This window comes from Culicoides brevitarsis, chromosome 2 (genome assembly GCF_036172545.1).
Source record: "Culicoides brevitarsis isolate CSIRO-B50_1 chromosome 2, AGI_CSIRO_Cbre_v1, whole genome shotgun sequence".
Taxonomy (NCBI): domain Eukaryota; kingdom Metazoa; phylum Arthropoda; class Insecta; order Diptera; family Ceratopogonidae; genus Culicoides; species Culicoides brevitarsis.
The window spans coordinates 24,729,917-24,748,084 of NC_087086.1; the positions used below are offsets into that span (position 1 = coordinate 24,729,917).

The 18,168-nt window shown below is 29.4% G+C and overlaps 5 protein-coding genes across 6 annotated transcripts; 3 read left to right on the forward strand and 2 right to left on the reverse strand.

Moving 5' to 3' along the window:
- Positions 1–656: 656 nt before the first annotated feature.
- Positions 657–2,095, forward strand: LOC134831214 (beta-1,3-galactosyltransferase 5). Of its 2 annotated transcripts, XM_063844887.1 has the most exons (3): positions 676–685; positions 807–1,041; positions 1,097–2,095. In XM_063844887.1, exons 2-3 carry the CDS (start codon positions 818–820, stop codon positions 1,989–1,991), a joined length of 1,119 nt encoding a protein of 372 aa, XP_063700957.1. In that variant the 5' UTR covers positions 676–685; positions 807–817; the 3' UTR covers positions 1,992–2,095. The 2 variants fall into 2 exon arrangements, with proteins under 2 accessions (XP_063700956.1, XP_063700957.1); XM_063844886.1 differs by having other exon boundaries at positions 657–1,041; positions 1,097–2,094.
- Positions 2,096–3,105: 1,010 nt separating this feature from the next.
- On the reverse strand, positions 3,106–5,434 carry LOC134831986 (uncharacterized). Its single transcript, XM_063845842.1, has 5 exons — positions 5,268–5,434; positions 4,459–5,202; positions 4,141–4,401; positions 3,685–4,083; positions 3,106–3,622 (listed from the first exon to the last, which is right to left on the reverse strand). The coding sequence occupies exons 1-5, from the start codon at positions 5,355–5,357 to the stop codon at positions 3,245–3,247; spliced, it is 1,872 nt and encodes a 623-aa protein (XP_063701912.1). The 5' UTR covers positions 5,358–5,434; the 3' UTR covers positions 3,106–3,244.
- Positions 5,435–6,742: 1,308 nt separating this feature from the next.
- LOC134831580 (uncharacterized) lies at positions 6,743–8,115 on the reverse strand. The gene is made up of 4 exons (XM_063845336.1): positions 7,995–8,115; positions 7,676–7,942; positions 7,199–7,597; positions 6,743–7,146 (listed from the first exon to the last, which is right to left on the reverse strand). The coding sequence occupies exons 1-4, from the start codon at positions 8,034–8,036 to the stop codon at positions 6,769–6,771; spliced, it is 1,086 nt and encodes a 361-aa protein (XP_063701406.1). The 5' UTR covers positions 8,037–8,115; the 3' UTR covers positions 6,743–6,768.
- Positions 8,116–9,901: 1,786 nt separating this feature from the next.
- On the forward strand, positions 9,902–12,725 carry LOC134829979 (uncharacterized). The gene is made up of 5 exons (XM_063843303.1): positions 9,902–10,055; positions 10,120–10,863; positions 10,921–11,178; positions 11,800–12,198; positions 12,264–12,725. Exons 1-5 carry the CDS (start codon positions 9,966–9,968, stop codon positions 12,642–12,644), a joined length of 1,872 nt encoding a protein of 623 aa, XP_063699373.1. The 5' UTR covers positions 9,902–9,965; the 3' UTR covers positions 12,645–12,725.
- A 995-nt stretch (positions 12,726–13,720) lies between these two features.
- LOC134829978 (uncharacterized) lies at positions 13,721–16,282 on the forward strand. Its single transcript, XM_063843301.1, has 5 exons — positions 13,721–13,893; positions 13,958–14,704; positions 14,767–15,024; positions 15,088–15,486; positions 15,827–16,282. Exons 1-5 carry the CDS (start codon positions 13,804–13,806, stop codon positions 16,202–16,204), a joined length of 1,872 nt encoding a protein of 623 aa, XP_063699371.1. The 5' UTR covers positions 13,721–13,803; the 3' UTR covers positions 16,205–16,282.
- Positions 16,283–18,168: the final 1,886 nt, after the last annotated feature.

The window sequence follows — 18,168 nt, forward strand, 5'->3', positions numbered from 1 at the left end:
AAATTTTCAAATTTTTTTAATTTATCAAAATTTTTGTACTTAAAATTGTATTTTAGCATGGATTTTCTTCTCAAAAATTATTGTTCATAAAAATTATTGAATTTTTTTCAAAAAAATTTGAGAGCTGTTTTTTTATCATATTTGTTTTTTATCAATTTTTTCTCAAAAAATTTTGTTCCTACAATTACTAAACTAATTTTTAATTTTTTTTTTAAATTTTGTGGGTCATAAAACTCGAAATAAATTTGAAGCGAAACCATAAAAAATTTAAATAAAAAAAATTTAGCTCAATGATTTTGTAAAAATATTTTTAGAGAAGAAAATTTATGTTTAGAACCTGTTATGTTGGTAGAAAAATAAATATTTCGAAATTGAATTTAAAAAAAATATCATTGAAAAATGTTTATAAAAATTAGTTAAAAAAAATGAAAAAAAAAAAATTTTTTTTTTGTATTCTGAACTTTTTTGATAGCGACAAAAAGTTAAAAAAAAATCGAGAAAACCTTAATTTAAAAAAAAATAGAATTTTTTAGTAAATGTTTTTTTTTGCGAACCCTGTTTAAGAAGACTCTAGTTGAGTTTGTTTTCATACGACTACAATTGTTAATTTTATTTTTGTTTTGATCTGGATATTCTTCAGTAATGTCCAACTATCGTAGTTATGTAGGCGGACAACATTTCTAAGGTTTTTTCTCTCTCAATTTCACAGAAAATTATTGATTTTTAATTAATTTCTTTCACTTTCAACAACGGCAAGAGGGATTTTTTATTTTTTTTTATCCAAACCATCATTCAAATAAAACCAGATTTTAGACAAATGCGAATACTCGTCCGAAGATCGGTGATTTACCTCATAGTATTTCTGATTTCTTGTCTGCTGATACGTGCAATTCAACTGAGAAACTCCTCAAATCATCTACAAAGCATAGAAATTGAAATAAGTGAGGATGTGAAGCTGAATCAAAAACGCTTAATCGATCTCAAAGATGAATTTCACTACATCCTGAAGCCAAATCTCAACTTTTATGAGGTGAAAACCCGGTAAATGTAATTTTTTATACTTTTTTACTTGATTTTAATCGAATTTTATGAAAAGTTTTTTAGGAATCATCATTATTCACTCCTACGTTGGACATGATCATCTTCGTGCGAAGCACCGGGAAGCGATTTCAAGCAAAGAACTTCTTGCTTTCGGGCTCAAACGAGTATTTTTGCTGTCAGAAATACCACCGAAGGAACGTTACATGACACAGAGAGCTTTGAACAACGAAGCAAATCGTTTTCAAGACATTCTGCAAGGAAATTTCATCGATGCCTACCGAAATTTGACGTACAAGCACGTCATGGGACTACGATTTGCTGTTACCGAGGCCAGAGATGCTCAGTTCATCATCAAAATGGACGACGACATCGTTGTGGATTTCTTCCGGATCCATGAGATGCTGAAAAATCTCGATCAAAACGAGCAAGAGTACTTTCTGAAGGGATTTGTGTTGAGTGACCAACACGTACGTCGAGAAAAACAGAACAAATGGTATGTGACACGAGACGAATTTGCAGCGTCAACGTATCCTTCATACTTGTCCGGATGGTTTTACATCACAAACATCAAAACAGCTCATGATCTCGCTTTGGCCTCCGAATCGACGCCGTACTTTTGGATTGACGACATTTACGTTACGGGTATTTTGGCGGAAGAGTTGTCCATTGATCGTGAAGCGATGAACGAACTGATTTCATCGAATTCGGAATTTATCGATTGTTGCCTGAAGGATATGACGAACAAGAAATTGCAATGCAGCTACTTGATTGGACCAAATGGAGGTGATTCGAATTTAATTACGAGTTTTATGAAGGCGGCGAAAAAATGTTTTCTCAACGGGTGTCAAGCCAGGGACGAGAGACATCATGTGAGGCATACGTGTGTGGCGCAAGTCAAAAATTTGTTGGGCGATCGAGGCGAGCCACATATTCAAGCAGTGCGATTGTGAGAAAATTAGTCATCGAAAAAATTCATTCCGTCCAGAAAAAAAACTTATTAGTTGTTTTGATAAAAATTAATTAAATCTTGAATTAAATAAATAATTTTTGTACAAATTCTTGTTTGAACTTTATCTTAGGCTGTTATATTTTAATTTATTTGTTTAAAATTTTCACATTCAGAATTTTCGAAAAAAATTAGGTAGGAAAATTATAAAACTTTTATTTTTTTAGGTGAATAAATTTAATATATCCATTTTTTGTCTCCCCCCCCCCGATTTTGTCAAAAAAATTCAGGGGGAAAAATAAAAATTAATTAAAAAAAAGAAGTATTTTTGACATATTTTTAAATTTTTATATTATAAAATCATGAAAAAGTAATGTTTATGGTAAAATCATACAAAAAACCAAAGAAATTTGCTTAATTGAGACATTTTTTTTACAATTTTTAATTTGGAAGATTTTTATTTTTCTTGACTTTTAAGTTCAAAACTTTAAAATAATAACAATTAAAATTAAATAAATGTTAAAAATCAACGTTTAACGTATAAAAACGTAAAAAAAAACATAAAAGAAATTCAAAAATATTTATTTTTTAATCCCCACCCCCCCTCGAAAAAATGAAAAAAAAGGACAAAAAATGAAAATATTAAATTTATTCGCCTTAGGTATAAGGTGAATAAATTTTTTTTTTAACTGAAAAATGCTGTTTACGATAAAATCATGGTTTCCAATTTTTTTCAGGATTTTTTTTAACATTTCATTTTTCAAATCTTTGTATTGAAAACGATATTTTTATTACATTTTCTTCTCTAAAAAATTTTTTCTAAAATCATTGAACTTACACTTTATTTTTTTAATTTTTTCAAAAATTATTTTTTAATTTTTTTGATGATTTGATTTTCCCATATCGAAAAAAAGTTTTTTGGGACAAAAAGTTCGAAATAAATTTCAAAAAATAATAAATAATTCAAAAAATATTTTGAAGTGAATCATAATACAAAAAATCGGATCGCCTTTATTTTGAGAATTTAGTAATTTTTATCGAATCTTCTAATTAATTTTTTTTTACCTTTCTTTATGGAAAAAAAGTGTTCAATTTTATTTGTAATGGGCTTACAAAATAATCTTTTTGGAATGTAAGAAAATTATTCTGTAATGAGCGATCGAGAATTTTACAAGAAACTTTTAAAATTTATTTAAAAGCGTTGAAAAAAAAATCTTGTTAAGTTGAAAAATTAAGTTTAATTAATTTTTGAATGAATTATTTTGTCGTAAAATATTTTAAAATACAACAAACATCCAAAAAGCTCATCTTTAAATAATCATGTAAGACAATGTACCACTTTTTCATGGAATGTCCTTTATGTTTGGCTTCAAAATCCTTTTCCATTTGAATGCGCTTCGAATGAGGGATCTCGTTGTCGTACAGGTATGCAATCGTTCCGGGCACATCTTTGTACACGTGAATTGTTTCAGCCAAATATTTCTTTAAATTTCTAAATTCCCAGCGTTCTATTACTCTAAACAACGTTTCGGTATCCATAGACTCAGACGCTATTGTTTCTAGTTTCGATAAACTTCTGAATAATCGAATTTCTTGTGCCAAAGAAATCTCGTTATCGTCGAAAATCTTGAAATGCTTGAAAAGCAATGAAAGAAATTTATAAGGAAATTGATTTATAGAAAGAAAAAGTCAATTACCTCCAATTTCTTACAATGTGCGATTACGTATTCAATAAGGACGTTGTTGTTATTGATTGAATTATTTGCACCTTCACCAGGAAGACTTAGAACTTTTAAATTTAAAGACTGGAGTAACGGAAAAAATTTTGAGGGCTCATTTTCTACTGAATTTCTGTTGTAATAAATTTCAAATTCCTTTATATTTGGAGAATTTTGGGCCATTTGAGCGTAGAAACTCTCATCAAGATATCGGAATCCTTCTCCTTTTAGATCTACGATCATCAAATAAGGAAGAGAAGGCCATGTCAGCTGAGCTGAAAACAAAATTTCCGGTTTTGTTTGAACCGAAAGCGATTCTAGCAATTTTAGATCTTTGAGTGAAAAATTGTTTCGGTCAAAAAGAGTATTGATCGATATCTGAGAAGAGCAAAAATAATAAATTTTGAGAAATTATTTGTCCATTTAATCACTTACTCTAGAGGCTGAGAATCTCAAATGTTCCAATTTAGGCATATGCTCGCAAATTGTCCGAAAATCTTGAACTGTTACATTCCATCCAATAGTCAATGATGTTAAATTGAAAAATTTTCGTAGTAAAATCGGAATATCCGTTAGCATTCCGTTTGAAAACTTTTTCCCGCTAATTTGCAATTTTTCGACACTGGGAAATTGAATGCCCTCGTTTAAAGATGCGAAATGGATAACAGGTTGATTTTTCATGTAAAACTCTAATCTCTGTTAAAAAAAATTTTTTCAGAAGAAAATTTTAGTTGAAGTCAAGAATGAATTTACCTTTAAATTGTTGAAATCAGTCAATGGTGCAACATTTAGTATCTTATTTTCAATTCGGACCTCGGTAATGTCGTCTGCAATTAATTTAGCTTCTCCACAAAAGTTGAAAGCTGTATCCAGTTTAATCATATTTGACCCATGAACGTCGTCGCCAAGGATAGAATCCAATAATGTCTTCAATTTCGGGTCAAGGAATGGCGCAAGAGCATCTGTATTTTGTTTGATGACAAGAGATTTGGTGCTAAAATGCTCGAGAGACGCAAATTTCTGAATGTCCGGTAATTTTTCGAGTTGCGTGAATTGGCTTGTTATTTTGATCGACTTCAGGTTGCATGGAAAGGCAGAGACATCGGGCAATGCTTCTTCACAAACTTCCAAAGACTCAAGATTGGGTAAGTTGACGTAGAGATCATTAATGGATTCGATGGTTGAGCTGTAGGAAATGCGAAGAAAACGGATCTCATCTCCAATTAATTTGATGAAATTAACAAAATCGATGAATTTATCCTTTGAACACCATACAATCGAAAATCGTGAAAAAACTCGCTTTGCCTTTGTGGATGACAATCTGGCTTGGAATGTTTTGTACAGAGATCCCGTTGGAGAAAAGTCCCAATAATTAGCGAGACGAAGTGTATTATCGTCTTGAAAGTACTCGTTCATCAACTCCATCCAAAATGAAGAAACACGTCTAGCAATTAAACGATCGTTAATCGATAAGTGTTTGAAAACTTCACGTAACATCTGAAAAATATGCAAAATTTTCATGAGCGATGCTGGTTTTAAGGTTAGGATAAAAATAAACTCACTTCATTCGGTAAATCAGAAATTTTACAAGGTGTCTTCAGGCGTTTCGATGCTGCAAAGCCGTAGTCCTCGAGAGTAGCTTTGCGTTTCATGGCGAAATTGAAAAATTTATCAATATATTACGAATAAGAGAACGCACACGACAAGAATAGCAACGGTGATTCGACGAAGAATTCCCACATTGCACGAATGTGTACATGTTATTTGCTTCGAATGCTTTAGGGTGTTCCGAAAACCTTTTCTGTTTCGAGTTTCATTTTTAAAATAAGAACCAGGGGGGATGGGGGATATAAAAATTTTATATAGATTTTCGTTTTTAGTACTATTTTGTATGGAAGCATTATGAAATTGTTCAATTTTAAATTATTTTCTATGTTATTGGATTTGAATTATCGGTTTGACTTATTTTTCTTTTCCAAAAATTAATTTGAAAAATTTTTTGAAAACAAGGAAAATTTTTGAAATTTATTGGTAATTTTTGTTAGAAAAACGATTTTTTGAACATTATCATTAAAAATTAAAATTATATTAGATATGAACCTAACTTGCTTTAAAATGCATTATCTATCGAAAATTTAATGAAATTTTATATTTTTTCTTAAATTTTTATTTTGTGAAATTTTATTAAAATTTTGACTTAAAAATTTGAAATAATTAAAATAAAAAGTATTTTAATGTGTTCAATCAACGATTAACGTTCTAAAATGTCTAAAAAATAGTAAAAAAATTTTCTTCTTTTTAATAGGAAACGTCTTAGGCCAAAACAACAATCCCAAATGTTTCAGGTTTCCTCCCACCTAATTTTTTCTGAAAATCATATCGAGTATCTAAAATGTAAGAAAAAATTCAAATTTTAGTACATTTTTGACCTAAATTCTTTTGAAAATGATCAAAATTTCTGTTAAAACCATTTGAAAATTCGATATTTTCATACATTTTCCAATTTTTAGTGAAAAATGATCAATTTTGTAAAGAAAAATATTCATTTCCTAATTTTCAAAATTTCGTTCAAAAACATGTAGCTTTTTGACAATTATAGAGAAAAGTGAACGTTTTTACATAAAAAGATATTCAATTACTCGATATACATTTTGTTATAGAAGGTCTATGAAACGTGAAACATTTGGGATTGTTGTTTTGGCCTTATTTAAGAATTTTTTTGTTTTTTGTACAATTCAACGTAAACAGTAATTTTTCAATTAAAAAATAAAAAAAGAAAAAATATTTCAATTTAATATTTAATTCCCCTTGATTTTTTTCGACAAAATCGGAGGGGGAGACAAAAAATGGATATATTAAATTTATTCGCCTTAGAAAAACTTTTTAAAATATTTTTTGAATAAAAAATTAAGTTCAAAAAATTTTTTAATTGTTTGAAAAAAAAACTTTGCATTTAAAAATATTAATTAAAAATTTAATATTTTATTTTGTTATTTGGAGAATTTTTGAAATATTTCATTCAAAATTTTTTATCGAAAATATGCGAAAAGAAACAAAAAAGATTTAGTGCACATGAAATTTCAAAGTACGACAAAAATCCAAATCGTTCATATTAAGGTAACCACGTAAAACAGTATACCATATTTTCAAGTCATCTTCGTCGTATTTGGTATCAAAATCCTTCTCAATTTGAATGCGCTCTGGAAGAGGAATCTGATGGTTGTACAAGTAAGCAATCGTTCCAGTCATGTCTTTGTATTTATAAAGATATTTAGCCAAATATTCCTTCAAATCTACAAAGTCTTTGCGTTCCATATATCTACAATAGTAACGATTATCATCCATTGAATCAGAATTAATTATTTTAAGTTTTGGTAAATTCTTGAACAATTGAATCTCTTGTGCCAGAGAAAACCCGTTAACATCGTGAATTCCGAAAAACTAAAAAATTAAAATTAATTAGTTAAAATTTTAAGAAAAGAATTTCATTTACCGTCAGATTTTTGCAATGCTTGATTACAGAATCAACCAATTTCGTGTTTTGAGTCGATGTAGCACTTCCACCTTCCCCAGGAAGAATTAGATCCTTTAAGTTTAAACGAGAAAGTATCGGCAAAAACTTTGAGTGATTATACTCCTCCGAGTCGTACGCATAAAAAATTTCCAAGTTTTCTATTCGTGGAGATCTTTCTACTATTTGTGTGAAAAAACATTGTGTAAGGCAGCGAAATCCTTCTCCTTGCAGGTTAACGCTTTTTAAATTAGGTAAAGATGGCCATGAAGGTTGAAAAAAGTACAGATTTTCAAATTTAGTTTTGATCGAAAGTGACTCAAGTGATTTTAGGTCTTTTAGCGAAAAATTATGGAGATCAAAAAGAGTTTCGACGGATATCTAAAAAATATTAAAATTTTGAAAATTTAAAAATAAAATTAATTTTTGTAATAAATTTTAAAAGTTTAATTAACTAACCTCAGAGCTTTCAATAAATAAATATTTTAATTTCGGCATAAATTGACAAATCGCCAAAAAATCTTCATTTGTTAGAACCCATTCATCTACAAATAACGACTCCAAATTCGGAAATTTTCGGAAAAATTTATCGGCATGTGTTAGGGTCACAGTAGAACCATAAGGTCCATAAATTTCCAAAGCAGTAACATTCGTGAACTTAATGCACCCGTGAAAAGATACAAAATCTGCGAAGGCATGCTCGTAATTCAAATGCAGTTCCAATTCCTGAAATGAAAAGCTTTAAAAAATGATAAAAAAAAATATTACAAAAAATCACCTTTAAGTTAATAAATTCAGTCAATGGCGCAATATTTATCATCTGTTGGTCAATTTTCACTTTTGTTACGTCGTCTGCAGTCAATTTAGTTTCACCACAAAAATTAAACTCTGCATGTAATCCAATAGCATTATCAGGTCTACAGGATCATTTTTCCAAAAATATCATCTAACAATAACTTCAATTTCGGGTCAAGAAATGGCACAAGAGCATCAAAATTTCGATTGATGTAAATAAATTTGGCGCTAAAATGTTGGAGAGATGCTATTTTAAGAATGTCTGGTAATTTGTGAAGTTGTGTGAGCCAGTATCCTATCTTGATCACTTTTAGTTTGGGTGAAAAAGTAAAATCACCGAGATATTCTTCATTGTAGACTTCCAACGACTCAAGATTGGGTAAGTTGGCGTAGAGATCATTGATAAATTTCGTGGATGAGAGATAGGAAATATTGAGAAAACGAATTTCATCTCCAATTAACTTGATGAATTCAATAAAATCGACAATTTTTTTATCTGGCAACGTAAGATCATCAATCGCGAGAACTTTCGCTTTGCTTTAGTAGATGCCAGTCTCGCCTCAAATGTTTGGTAGAGAGATCCCGTTGGAGATAAATCCATATCGCCAGTCAGTTTGAGAGTGTTGTCGTCTTGAAAATATTTGTTTAGCAGTTCCATCCAAAAATTGGAAACACGTCTGGCAATTAAACGATCTTTTGTCGGCAAATTCTTGAAAATCTCTCGCAACATCTGAAAAAAAACAAAATGTTCATTATCGTTGTCGGTTTTGGGGTTAAAAAAAAAATAAAACTCACTTCATTCGGCAAATCGGATATTTCGTAAACAATTTTTGGACATTTCGTTGTTGTAAAGCCGTAATCCTCGAGAGTAGTTTTGCGTTTCATGGTGATAACTTGGTAAATGTGAATAATATACCAAAAACAAAGTCGACAAAACGCGCACAAAACGATACAAATGGCGATGTTGACTCGACGAATAATTCCCACATAACATGAATGTGTTACTTCGGCCGTTCCAATTAAAAATCAAAAAAAAAAGTCCAAATATTTTGAAAATGAAATGAGGGGGCCTCATTTGGAACCCCCGTTCAAAACAGAACAAAGTTTTGAAATATTTTTTTTCAAGCAAAATGATAAAAGTTTAACAATTTTTGAGAGTTAAATAATATTTTTGATGTTTTTTTACTATCTACTTTGATATTTGCTTATTCAAAATAGGTTTAAATTTAGAAATATTAAATTCATTAATTTACGAAAATTTTGTAAAAGTTGAACAATTCTGAAAAATTATTATAACACACCAAAAAACGGTCATTTTTGATTAAATTTTTAGTTTTTTTATATTTTAAATAATTAAAAAAAAATAAAAATATTTCAAAACAAATAAAATAACGGTAATTTATAGTTTATTTAAAAAAAATAAACTCCGATGCCCCATTTTAAAAGTTGAAAATCCAATGGGGCAAAATAAAAAAAAAGTTGAAAATTTCCTCAAAAATTACCGTTTTTTGTCTATTTTTATAGTTTTCATATATGTACTTGATTTTAGGGTATCTACATTGGGAATTTCTTATTTAAAATTAATTTCAAAGCAATTCTCTAAAAAATTTTCATAAAATTACTGAAAAATTTTGAAAAAAAATTTTTTATGAAATTATTATTTTTTAAATTTTAACTTAAAATCAATTTTTAATTTGCAAATCCTAAAGAAGATCATTAAAAAACAATAAAAATATAATTCAAGTGTCAAAAAAGTAAAAAAAAGTTGTCATTTTGTATAAAAATAGTATTTCAAAACTTTTTTTTTATTTTCAAAAATTTTTGACTTTATTTTTGATTTTCATTTGGAGCGGCCTAATGTGGGAATTTATCGTTAAAGTCACTATTTGTTTATGTACGCGTTTCGTCGTCCACTTTTTTCTTGTAATTTTCTCCAATAAATTTATCCAGAACAATGAAACGTAAAATGATTCTTGAGGATTATGGTTTCACATCAAACAAACGTCCGAAGATTGAATGCAAAATATCCGATTTGCCGAATGAAGTGAGTTTTATTTTTTTTAACCTCAAAACTGACAACGATAACGAAAATTTTGTTTAATTTTCAGATGTTGCGAGAGATTTTTAAGAATTTGCCGACAAAAGATCGTTTAATTGCCAGACGTGTTTGCAATTTTTGGATGGAACTGCTAAACAAATATTTCCAAGACGACAATACTCTTAAAATAACTGGCTTTATGGATTTATCTGAAACGGGATTTCCGTACAAAATATTCAAGGCGAGATTATTTTCCACTAAAGCAAAGCGAGCTTTTTCGCGATTGCTGATCTCATGGTGGCCAGAACAAAAATACTTAGATTTGATCAACTTCGTCAAGTTAATTGGAGACGAAATTAGTTTTCTCAAAATTTCCGGTTTTGCTTTTACGCAAAAAATCAAGGAACTTTACGACAATCTGCCTAATCTGGAATCATTGGAGATTTACGATGAAGAATCACTTGGTGATTTAACGTTTTCGCCCAAACTGAAGTCTATTAAGATAGATTATAAGTTCACGCAACTCGAAAAATTACCGGACATTCAGAAGTTGGCATCTCTCGAGCATTTCAGCACAAAATCTCTTGTCATCAAACAAAATTCGGATGCTCTTGCGTCATTTCTTGAGCCAAAATTTAAGAAAATGTTGGATATTATTATAGGCGACGCCGTTCTTGAATCAGATACGATTACACTGGATACAGATTTCAACTTTTGCGGAGAAGCTAAATTTACTGCAGACGATGTGACGACAGCTCAAATTGGCAAAAACATACTTAATATTGCGCCTTTAGCTAAATTCAACAACTTAAAGGTGATTTTTTTTCTTTTATCAAATTTTAATGATTTTTCATCGGATTTTTTTTTTCAGAAATTGGAACTTTCTACAGATTATCAGCATGCGGTAACGCATTTCACAACTTTTCATAGGCGCGTTCAGTTTTCAAGTGTTGTTGATTTGGAATTTAGTGGATCTGGCGATATACTAACGAATTCTAGTGAGCTTCTCAAAAAATTCCCCAATATAGAGACGTTGAGTATCGATTCATGGATTATTACAGATAGCGATTTTCTCACAATTTGTCAGAATATGCCGAAATTGAAAAAGTTGTTTTTTGATGCGTCTACAGTAAGTGTTGTTAATATAATTATTAGCTGTTATAATTAGACTGCTCTAAATGAAAATCTTTAGTTCAAAATTTTCGTAAAGGGAAGATAAAAAAAATATCTTTAAATTTTTTTTTCACACAAAACGATAAAATTTACACAATTTTTCATTTTTGACCAATATTTTTGTTTTTATTCGATTTTTATATTAGATTTGTTTATTTGTTTAATAAGTCGAATAATTTTATGAAAGACGAGATAGTTCAGAGAAGAAAATTTGTGGTCAGAGGAAAAATCTTCAAAAATCATAGAGAAATTTCAAATTTTTAAAAGAAAAATTAGAAAAGTTTGCAATTTGAAAATTATTTTTTTTAAATGTTCTAAATTGACTTCATTAAAATCATTTTTTTTTTCATTACTTTGAGAAATGATTTTGGATCTCGGAAAATGTCCTTTTTCCACCTCTGAAAATTAAAAAAATTACCGAAAATGATTTTTTTTAAAAATCAGTAAAAAATTTTTTTTAGTATAATATTTTAGTATAATGGGGCATCGGGTGTTTTTTCTTAATTATATCTTAATTATTAATTAATTATAATTAGATCTTAATTATAATTAAAAATTTTTTTTTTCTATTTTTTAGATAACTATCGAAACGCTGTTTAATCTGAACAATATTTCAGTCAAAGACCTTAAGTTGCTTGAATCACTGTCGGTTCAAACAAAAGCGGAAAATATGTCTTCATCTCAATTAACATGGCCCACTCTCCCTCATTTGAAGAAAGTGAGTTTGTCAGGAGACGGATTTCGTTACCTTGAAAAAAACTTTTTCACTCAAATGGTTAAAAAATCACCTAAAATAGAAATTTTTGAAATTTTCTATGCAACCGATTCAGTAGAAAATGATCATTCAAAATTTTTACCCATATTTTCCCATTTGAAACTAACAAAGCTCAAAGTTCCAGGCGAGGGAGGAAACGTCGGACTGGCTCACAACACTAATTTAATTGATCTTGTAATCAAGCATTGCAAAAATCTGACGGTAAATCCAAAAAAGTTAAATCTAATCTAGAACGTTCTAAATTTAATTTTTTTTTTAATTTTTAGGATATCGAAATCCATGATATTAACGGATTTTCTCTTGCACAAGAGCTCCGCTTATTCAGAAGTTTACCAAAACTTGAAGTAATTACATCTGAATCGATGGCAACCAATTCGACATGCAGAGTAATGTCACGCCTTGACAGTAAGAAACTCAAGAGATATTTGACTGAATGTATTTATGATTACAAGGATTTGGCTGGCACTATTTCGTATTTGTACAATCATGAAATTCCCCATTCGGAGCGAATTCAAATGGAGAAGAATTTCGATTCAACGTATTTTGACAGACACATGAAAACTTTGTACATTGTCTTACATGATTATTTGAAGTTGAACTACTTTAATGTCTGTCGTATTTTGAAATCATACGTTGCTGTTGATTAATTATTCTTTGTCACTAAAAACTTAATTGATTTAATCTCTGAAAATTGAAGAAACATGAATAGAAAATTTTGAAAAAAAATTTTTTTTGATTAAAAAAAACATTTAAAAAAGTTTTTGATTTGATTTTTGAATTTTTTTTTATATTTTGTCTCCCATAAATATTTTGGTATTTCAAACGGTATTTTTAAGTTTTCTTTTTTGAAGAAGTCTATAGGCCATTAAATTTAATTTTTTAATTTTATGTCACCCATCCCCCATTGCCGAAAAAAATCAGGGGGAAAAATAAAAATATTTAGAAAAAAATGATTTTTTTTGGCTAATTTTTGATTGAAAACGATAAAAATAGGTAAGGCCGCACCAAATGAAAAATTTTTGAAATAAAATTTAAATTTTCCGTTGATTTTTCGTTATAATTTCAAACTCTTATATGGGGAAAATTTTTTGTGCATTGGGAACATGCCCCGATTCCCAAATGAAAATATTTTTGAAATAAAAATGGGTAGGGGGGTCAAAATAAAAAAAAATTTGAAATACTTTTTTTCATACAAAATGAAAAAATTCATACAAAAATCCGATTGTCAATACAAAAATTAAAAATTTTTCTTGAAAATTTCTTGAAAAATACACCAAAAACTGTAATTTTTGACGAAATTTTTATTTTTTTTTATTTTGCCCCATTGGATTTTCGAATTTAAAATGGGGCATCGGACAAAACTATTAAGTTTCATTTGGAGCGGCCTAAATTACATTAAAATAATATTAATTATAAACTTCTAAAAACTCTAAAAACGCGTTGTTTATCAAAATATAGATGGAAAAATTTTTGAGTCACGTGACCAAATTTTTTATTTTTTTCTTAAATTTTTATTTTGTGAAATTTTATTTCAATTTTGACTTAAAACTTTAAAATAATGAAAAAAAAATAATTAATGTGAATAATCAACGTTTACCGTTCAAAAACGCTAAAAAGAGTAGTAAAAAAATTAAATAATTTTTTCTCCTCCCCCCCTCCAAAATCCACATGCGACATAGAGTGACAATTTACACATCCGTGTAATGTGGGAATATATCGTCAAAGTAAGCTTTGGTTTTGTGTGCGCGTTTTGCCAACAACTTTTTTGGTAAAATTTTCCGGTTAATTACCAAGTTATTTACAACAATGAAGCGTAAAATTGTTTTTGAGGATTGTATTTTCACCTCCAATAAACGTCCAAAGGTTGACTGCAAAATATCTGATTTGCCGAACGAAGTGAGTTTTATTTTTCTTAACCTCAAAACTGGCAACGCTAATGGACATTTTGTGCTTTTTTTAGATGTTGCGAGAGATTTTCAAGAATTTACCAACAAAAGATCGTTTAACTGCCAGACGTGTTTCCAATTTTTGGATGGAACTGCTGAACAAATATTTTCAAGACGACAATACTCTCAAACTGTCTGGTCACGCGGAATTTTCTCCAACGGGATCTCTTTATCAAACATTTAAGGCCAGGTTGTCATCCACCAAAACAAAGCGAGTTTTTTCGCGATTGTTGATCTCCTGGTTGCCAGATGAGGAGGAATTCGATGATTTTATCAACTTTATTAAGTTGATTGGAGATGAAGTCCGCTTTCTCAATATTTTCATTTATACCTCCATAAGCTCTAGTAATGATCTCTACGCCAACTTACCCAATCTTGAGTCTTTGGAAGTCTGCGATGAACAGTATCTCGGTGATTTTACTTTTCCACCCAAACTTAAATCGATAAAGATAGAAGACAAATTCTCAAAACTCGAAAAATTACCGGACATTCAGAAACTGCCGTCACTCGAGCATTTTAGCGCCAAATCTATTGTACTCAAACGAAATACTGATGCTCTTGCGTCGTTTCTTGACCCAAAATTAAAGACACTTTTGGATGCTATCATAGGATCCGATGATCTAGAGAAAGAATCTGTTAAAGTTTGGTCAGAATTCAATTTTTGCGGAGAAGCAAAATTAATTGCAGATGATATTACCGAAATCGAAATTGACAAAAAGATGCTGGATATTGCACCTTTGGCTGAGTTTAACAATTTAAAGGTGATTTATTTTTATTTATTAAATTCTCCATGATTTTTTATTCGTTTTGATTTATATTTTAGCGATTGGAATTGTACTCAAAGTTTCCACATTCCATTATGCATTTCACAACTTTTCACAAATCCACGAAATTTCCCAGTGTTATTGATTTGGAAATTTATGGACCGGACAAAAAACTTACGAATTTTGATGAGCTCTTATCAAAATTCCCCAACGTAGAGTCCTTGAATGTTGATGAGTGGAAACTGACAGATTTGGATTTTCGCGTGATTTGCCAATACATGCCGAAGTTGAAAAACTTGACTTTTGAAACGTCTACAGTAAGTGTTTTTATTCATGTTTTTACCTTTTGACATTAATTAATTATTTTTGTTTTCGTTTAGATATCCATAAAAACTCTTTTTGATTGCAATAATTTTTCTGTCAAGGATCTTAAATCACTTGAGTCGCTTTCGGTCCAAACTATATTCGAAAATCGGTACGTTCTTCAACCTTCATGGCCATCGTTGCCTGATTTAAAAGTCGTTCAGTTAAAAGGAGAAGGATTTCGTTACCTCGAAAAGGACTTTTACACGCAAATGGCAGTAAGATCGCCGAATATAGAGGATTTAGAAATTTACTATTACTATGGCACAACAGAAATTAATCATACAAAGTTTTTACCGGTACTATCTGGATTGACATTGAAGAAACTAACTCTTCCTGGCGAAGGTGGAACTGCTAAACTGGCTCACAACAATAGTTTGGTCGATGATGTAATCAAATATTGCAAAGATCTGACGGTAAATGAAACTTAGGCCGCTCCAAATTTTTTTTTGAACTTTTTGTTCCATGCCCCATTTCGAAAGTTGATAATCCAATGGGACAAAATAAAAAAAGTTAAAAATTTCATCAAAATTGACCGTTTTTTGGTCTTTTTTTCATATTTTTTCAAGAAATTTTCTATTTATTTTTTAAAATTTCAATTTTTAAGAATTTTTGTATTTTTTAAGAAAAAGTATTTCAAAACTTTTTTTTTTGGGGGATTTTGAAAAAAAAGTTTTTGGGACAAAAAGTTCGAAATAAACTTGGAGCGGACTTATTTCTTAAAATTTTAATTAATTTAATTTTTAATTTTTTTAGTATTTTGCACTTCACGATGTCAATGGATTTTCTCTGGCACAAGAAATTCGATTATTCAAAAGTTTGTCAAAACTAGAAACAGTTTTTTCTAATTCAATGAACACCGAAGCAATGATGAGAGAAATGAACCGCAGTGAATTTAAAAATTTAAAAAATTATTTAGCTGAAAGTATTGATGAGTACAAAGATTTGCCCGGAACGATTGCTTACCTGTACAACAACGTGATCCCTCTTTTGGAGCGAATTCGAATGGAGAATAATTTTAAAGCCGAATTCTGGGAAGATCATTTGAAAACTTGGTACATTGTCTTACATGATTACTTGAAAATGAGTTTTATTAATGTCGTTCGTATTTTAAAATTATCACACGATAATTAACAATTATTTCTGTCACTCAAGAAAATTAATTTAATTTTTGAAAATTAACTATTTGAAGGAACTTGATTAATAAAACGCCAAAAATAGATTTGAACATTTATTTGTTAATTAAAATTAAAAATAAACTTAGGAGACTAAATTTTATTATTTGACTTGTGCAATCAGAAGTTTGACGAGAAAACATTTTTTTCAAGTTTTTTGACACTAAATTGAAAATAATTTGATTTTTTTTTTCAATTTGATTTCTACTTAAAAATTCTTTTCATATACTTTTCACATTCAACTTAGACATTTTATTGTGTAAATTACAATTTTTAAAAAATTTTCAATCAAAAAAAGTTGAAAAGAATCGTAAATGAAAAATTAGTTCTTTCGTTTTAAAATTTTAACAATTTTTTTTATTAAATTTAGGCCGCTCAATTTTATTTTATTTGCCCCATTGGATTTTCGACTTTTGAAATTGGGCATAGGACAAAAAGTTCAAAAAAAATTTGGAGCGGCCAAAGTATTATTTAAGATATTTAAAACAAATGTTATCAAATGTTCTGTGTGATTTGTTAACTACTCTTCCATTGTTATAATACAACTTTTTTTCAATGATTTCGTTGTCAGCTAAATTAACAAAAATTAAATAAATCTCGTTCAAATATACCATTTTTGCAAAAGTGTTTGTCACAATTGATTGGAAATTACTGGAATTAATTACGTTATTTTTATTTTTTGTTTTAATACAAATTCCAAGAGATTCCACTTTTGTAAAATTTTCATAAAAATGCTCAAAAAGCTCATTTGAAAGCCAAGTTTCATGCATTACAACTAAAAAAGTTGTTAAATTATTAAAATTTATCCCTTCATTAAATAGTTTATCGTAAACATTTTTAACCAACACTCCCTTATGGAAAATTATGGTTAACGAGCGAAGTTTTGGAAAAGCCATGAGCCAAGTCAGTGGAAAATTATCCGATGACTTATAAACCAATCGAACTTCTTCGGTGTTGATCATTTCCTGAACTGGAATAAAATTTTCAAAGGAAATGCTATTAGAATCGTCCATCAATAGGCACAACAAGAACGAGTTCATAACTACAATTGTGAGTATTTTAATTTTTCTTTGAATAGAAATCCATCTGTGCGAAAGTTTCAATGGCAAAATTGGACAATGAATTTCTAATTTTTTCAGTTGTGGTAAATGCTCTTCCCGCAAACCGGATCTCAGGGCATGCAATAGCTGATAGTTGTTCTCTAGGGAAATTTCTTCAATATGCTTGCCGATGTGCTGCCAGAATTCAGTTAGATTTTCGAAGACAAATTCCTCTTTTGTGTCATGCATCAAAATACGATTGTATTTAAAATTTGTGGAAATGAAAGTTTTCACGGGATTTGATTTTAGTGACAAATACGAGTCTCTAAGGTCCAATGTTCGGTCCAGCGTCGTACTTGAAGAACAAATTTCAAACCAAAGTTTACAAACTTGGCGACATCTTATTTGACTTTTCTTGTCCAGGAATCCAAAAATGGTTTCTAAAATTTCTTTTGGGATATTTTTATTGATGCTCATCTGGTTTTCATTTTCCGTTAGGACTTTGAAATTTGGGAAAAAATTTAAAATTATGAGAAAAATTTTTCCAAGCAAAAACTGAAAAATATTTTTTTTAATTTTATATGAAATTGGGACTTTTTGAGCTTGGGACTGACTTGAACTTTTTTTTAGATTTTCCTCAAAGTCCTTTCGATAATATGTTCTTAAAATATCTGACAACGACAGTCTCTTCAAAAACCTCAATTTTCCGAAAAGTTCTAAAATTATGTTTTTATTTTCTGAACAGTGAATAGTCAAAAATTCCAGTTGTGACAATTTTTGTCCAATAATTTTGATTCCGTCACTCGTGGTTTCGCTATTGTGACAATAAATATCCAAAATTTTTAACGAAGGAAGTTGTCGAGCAATTAGTTGCACCAGGTCA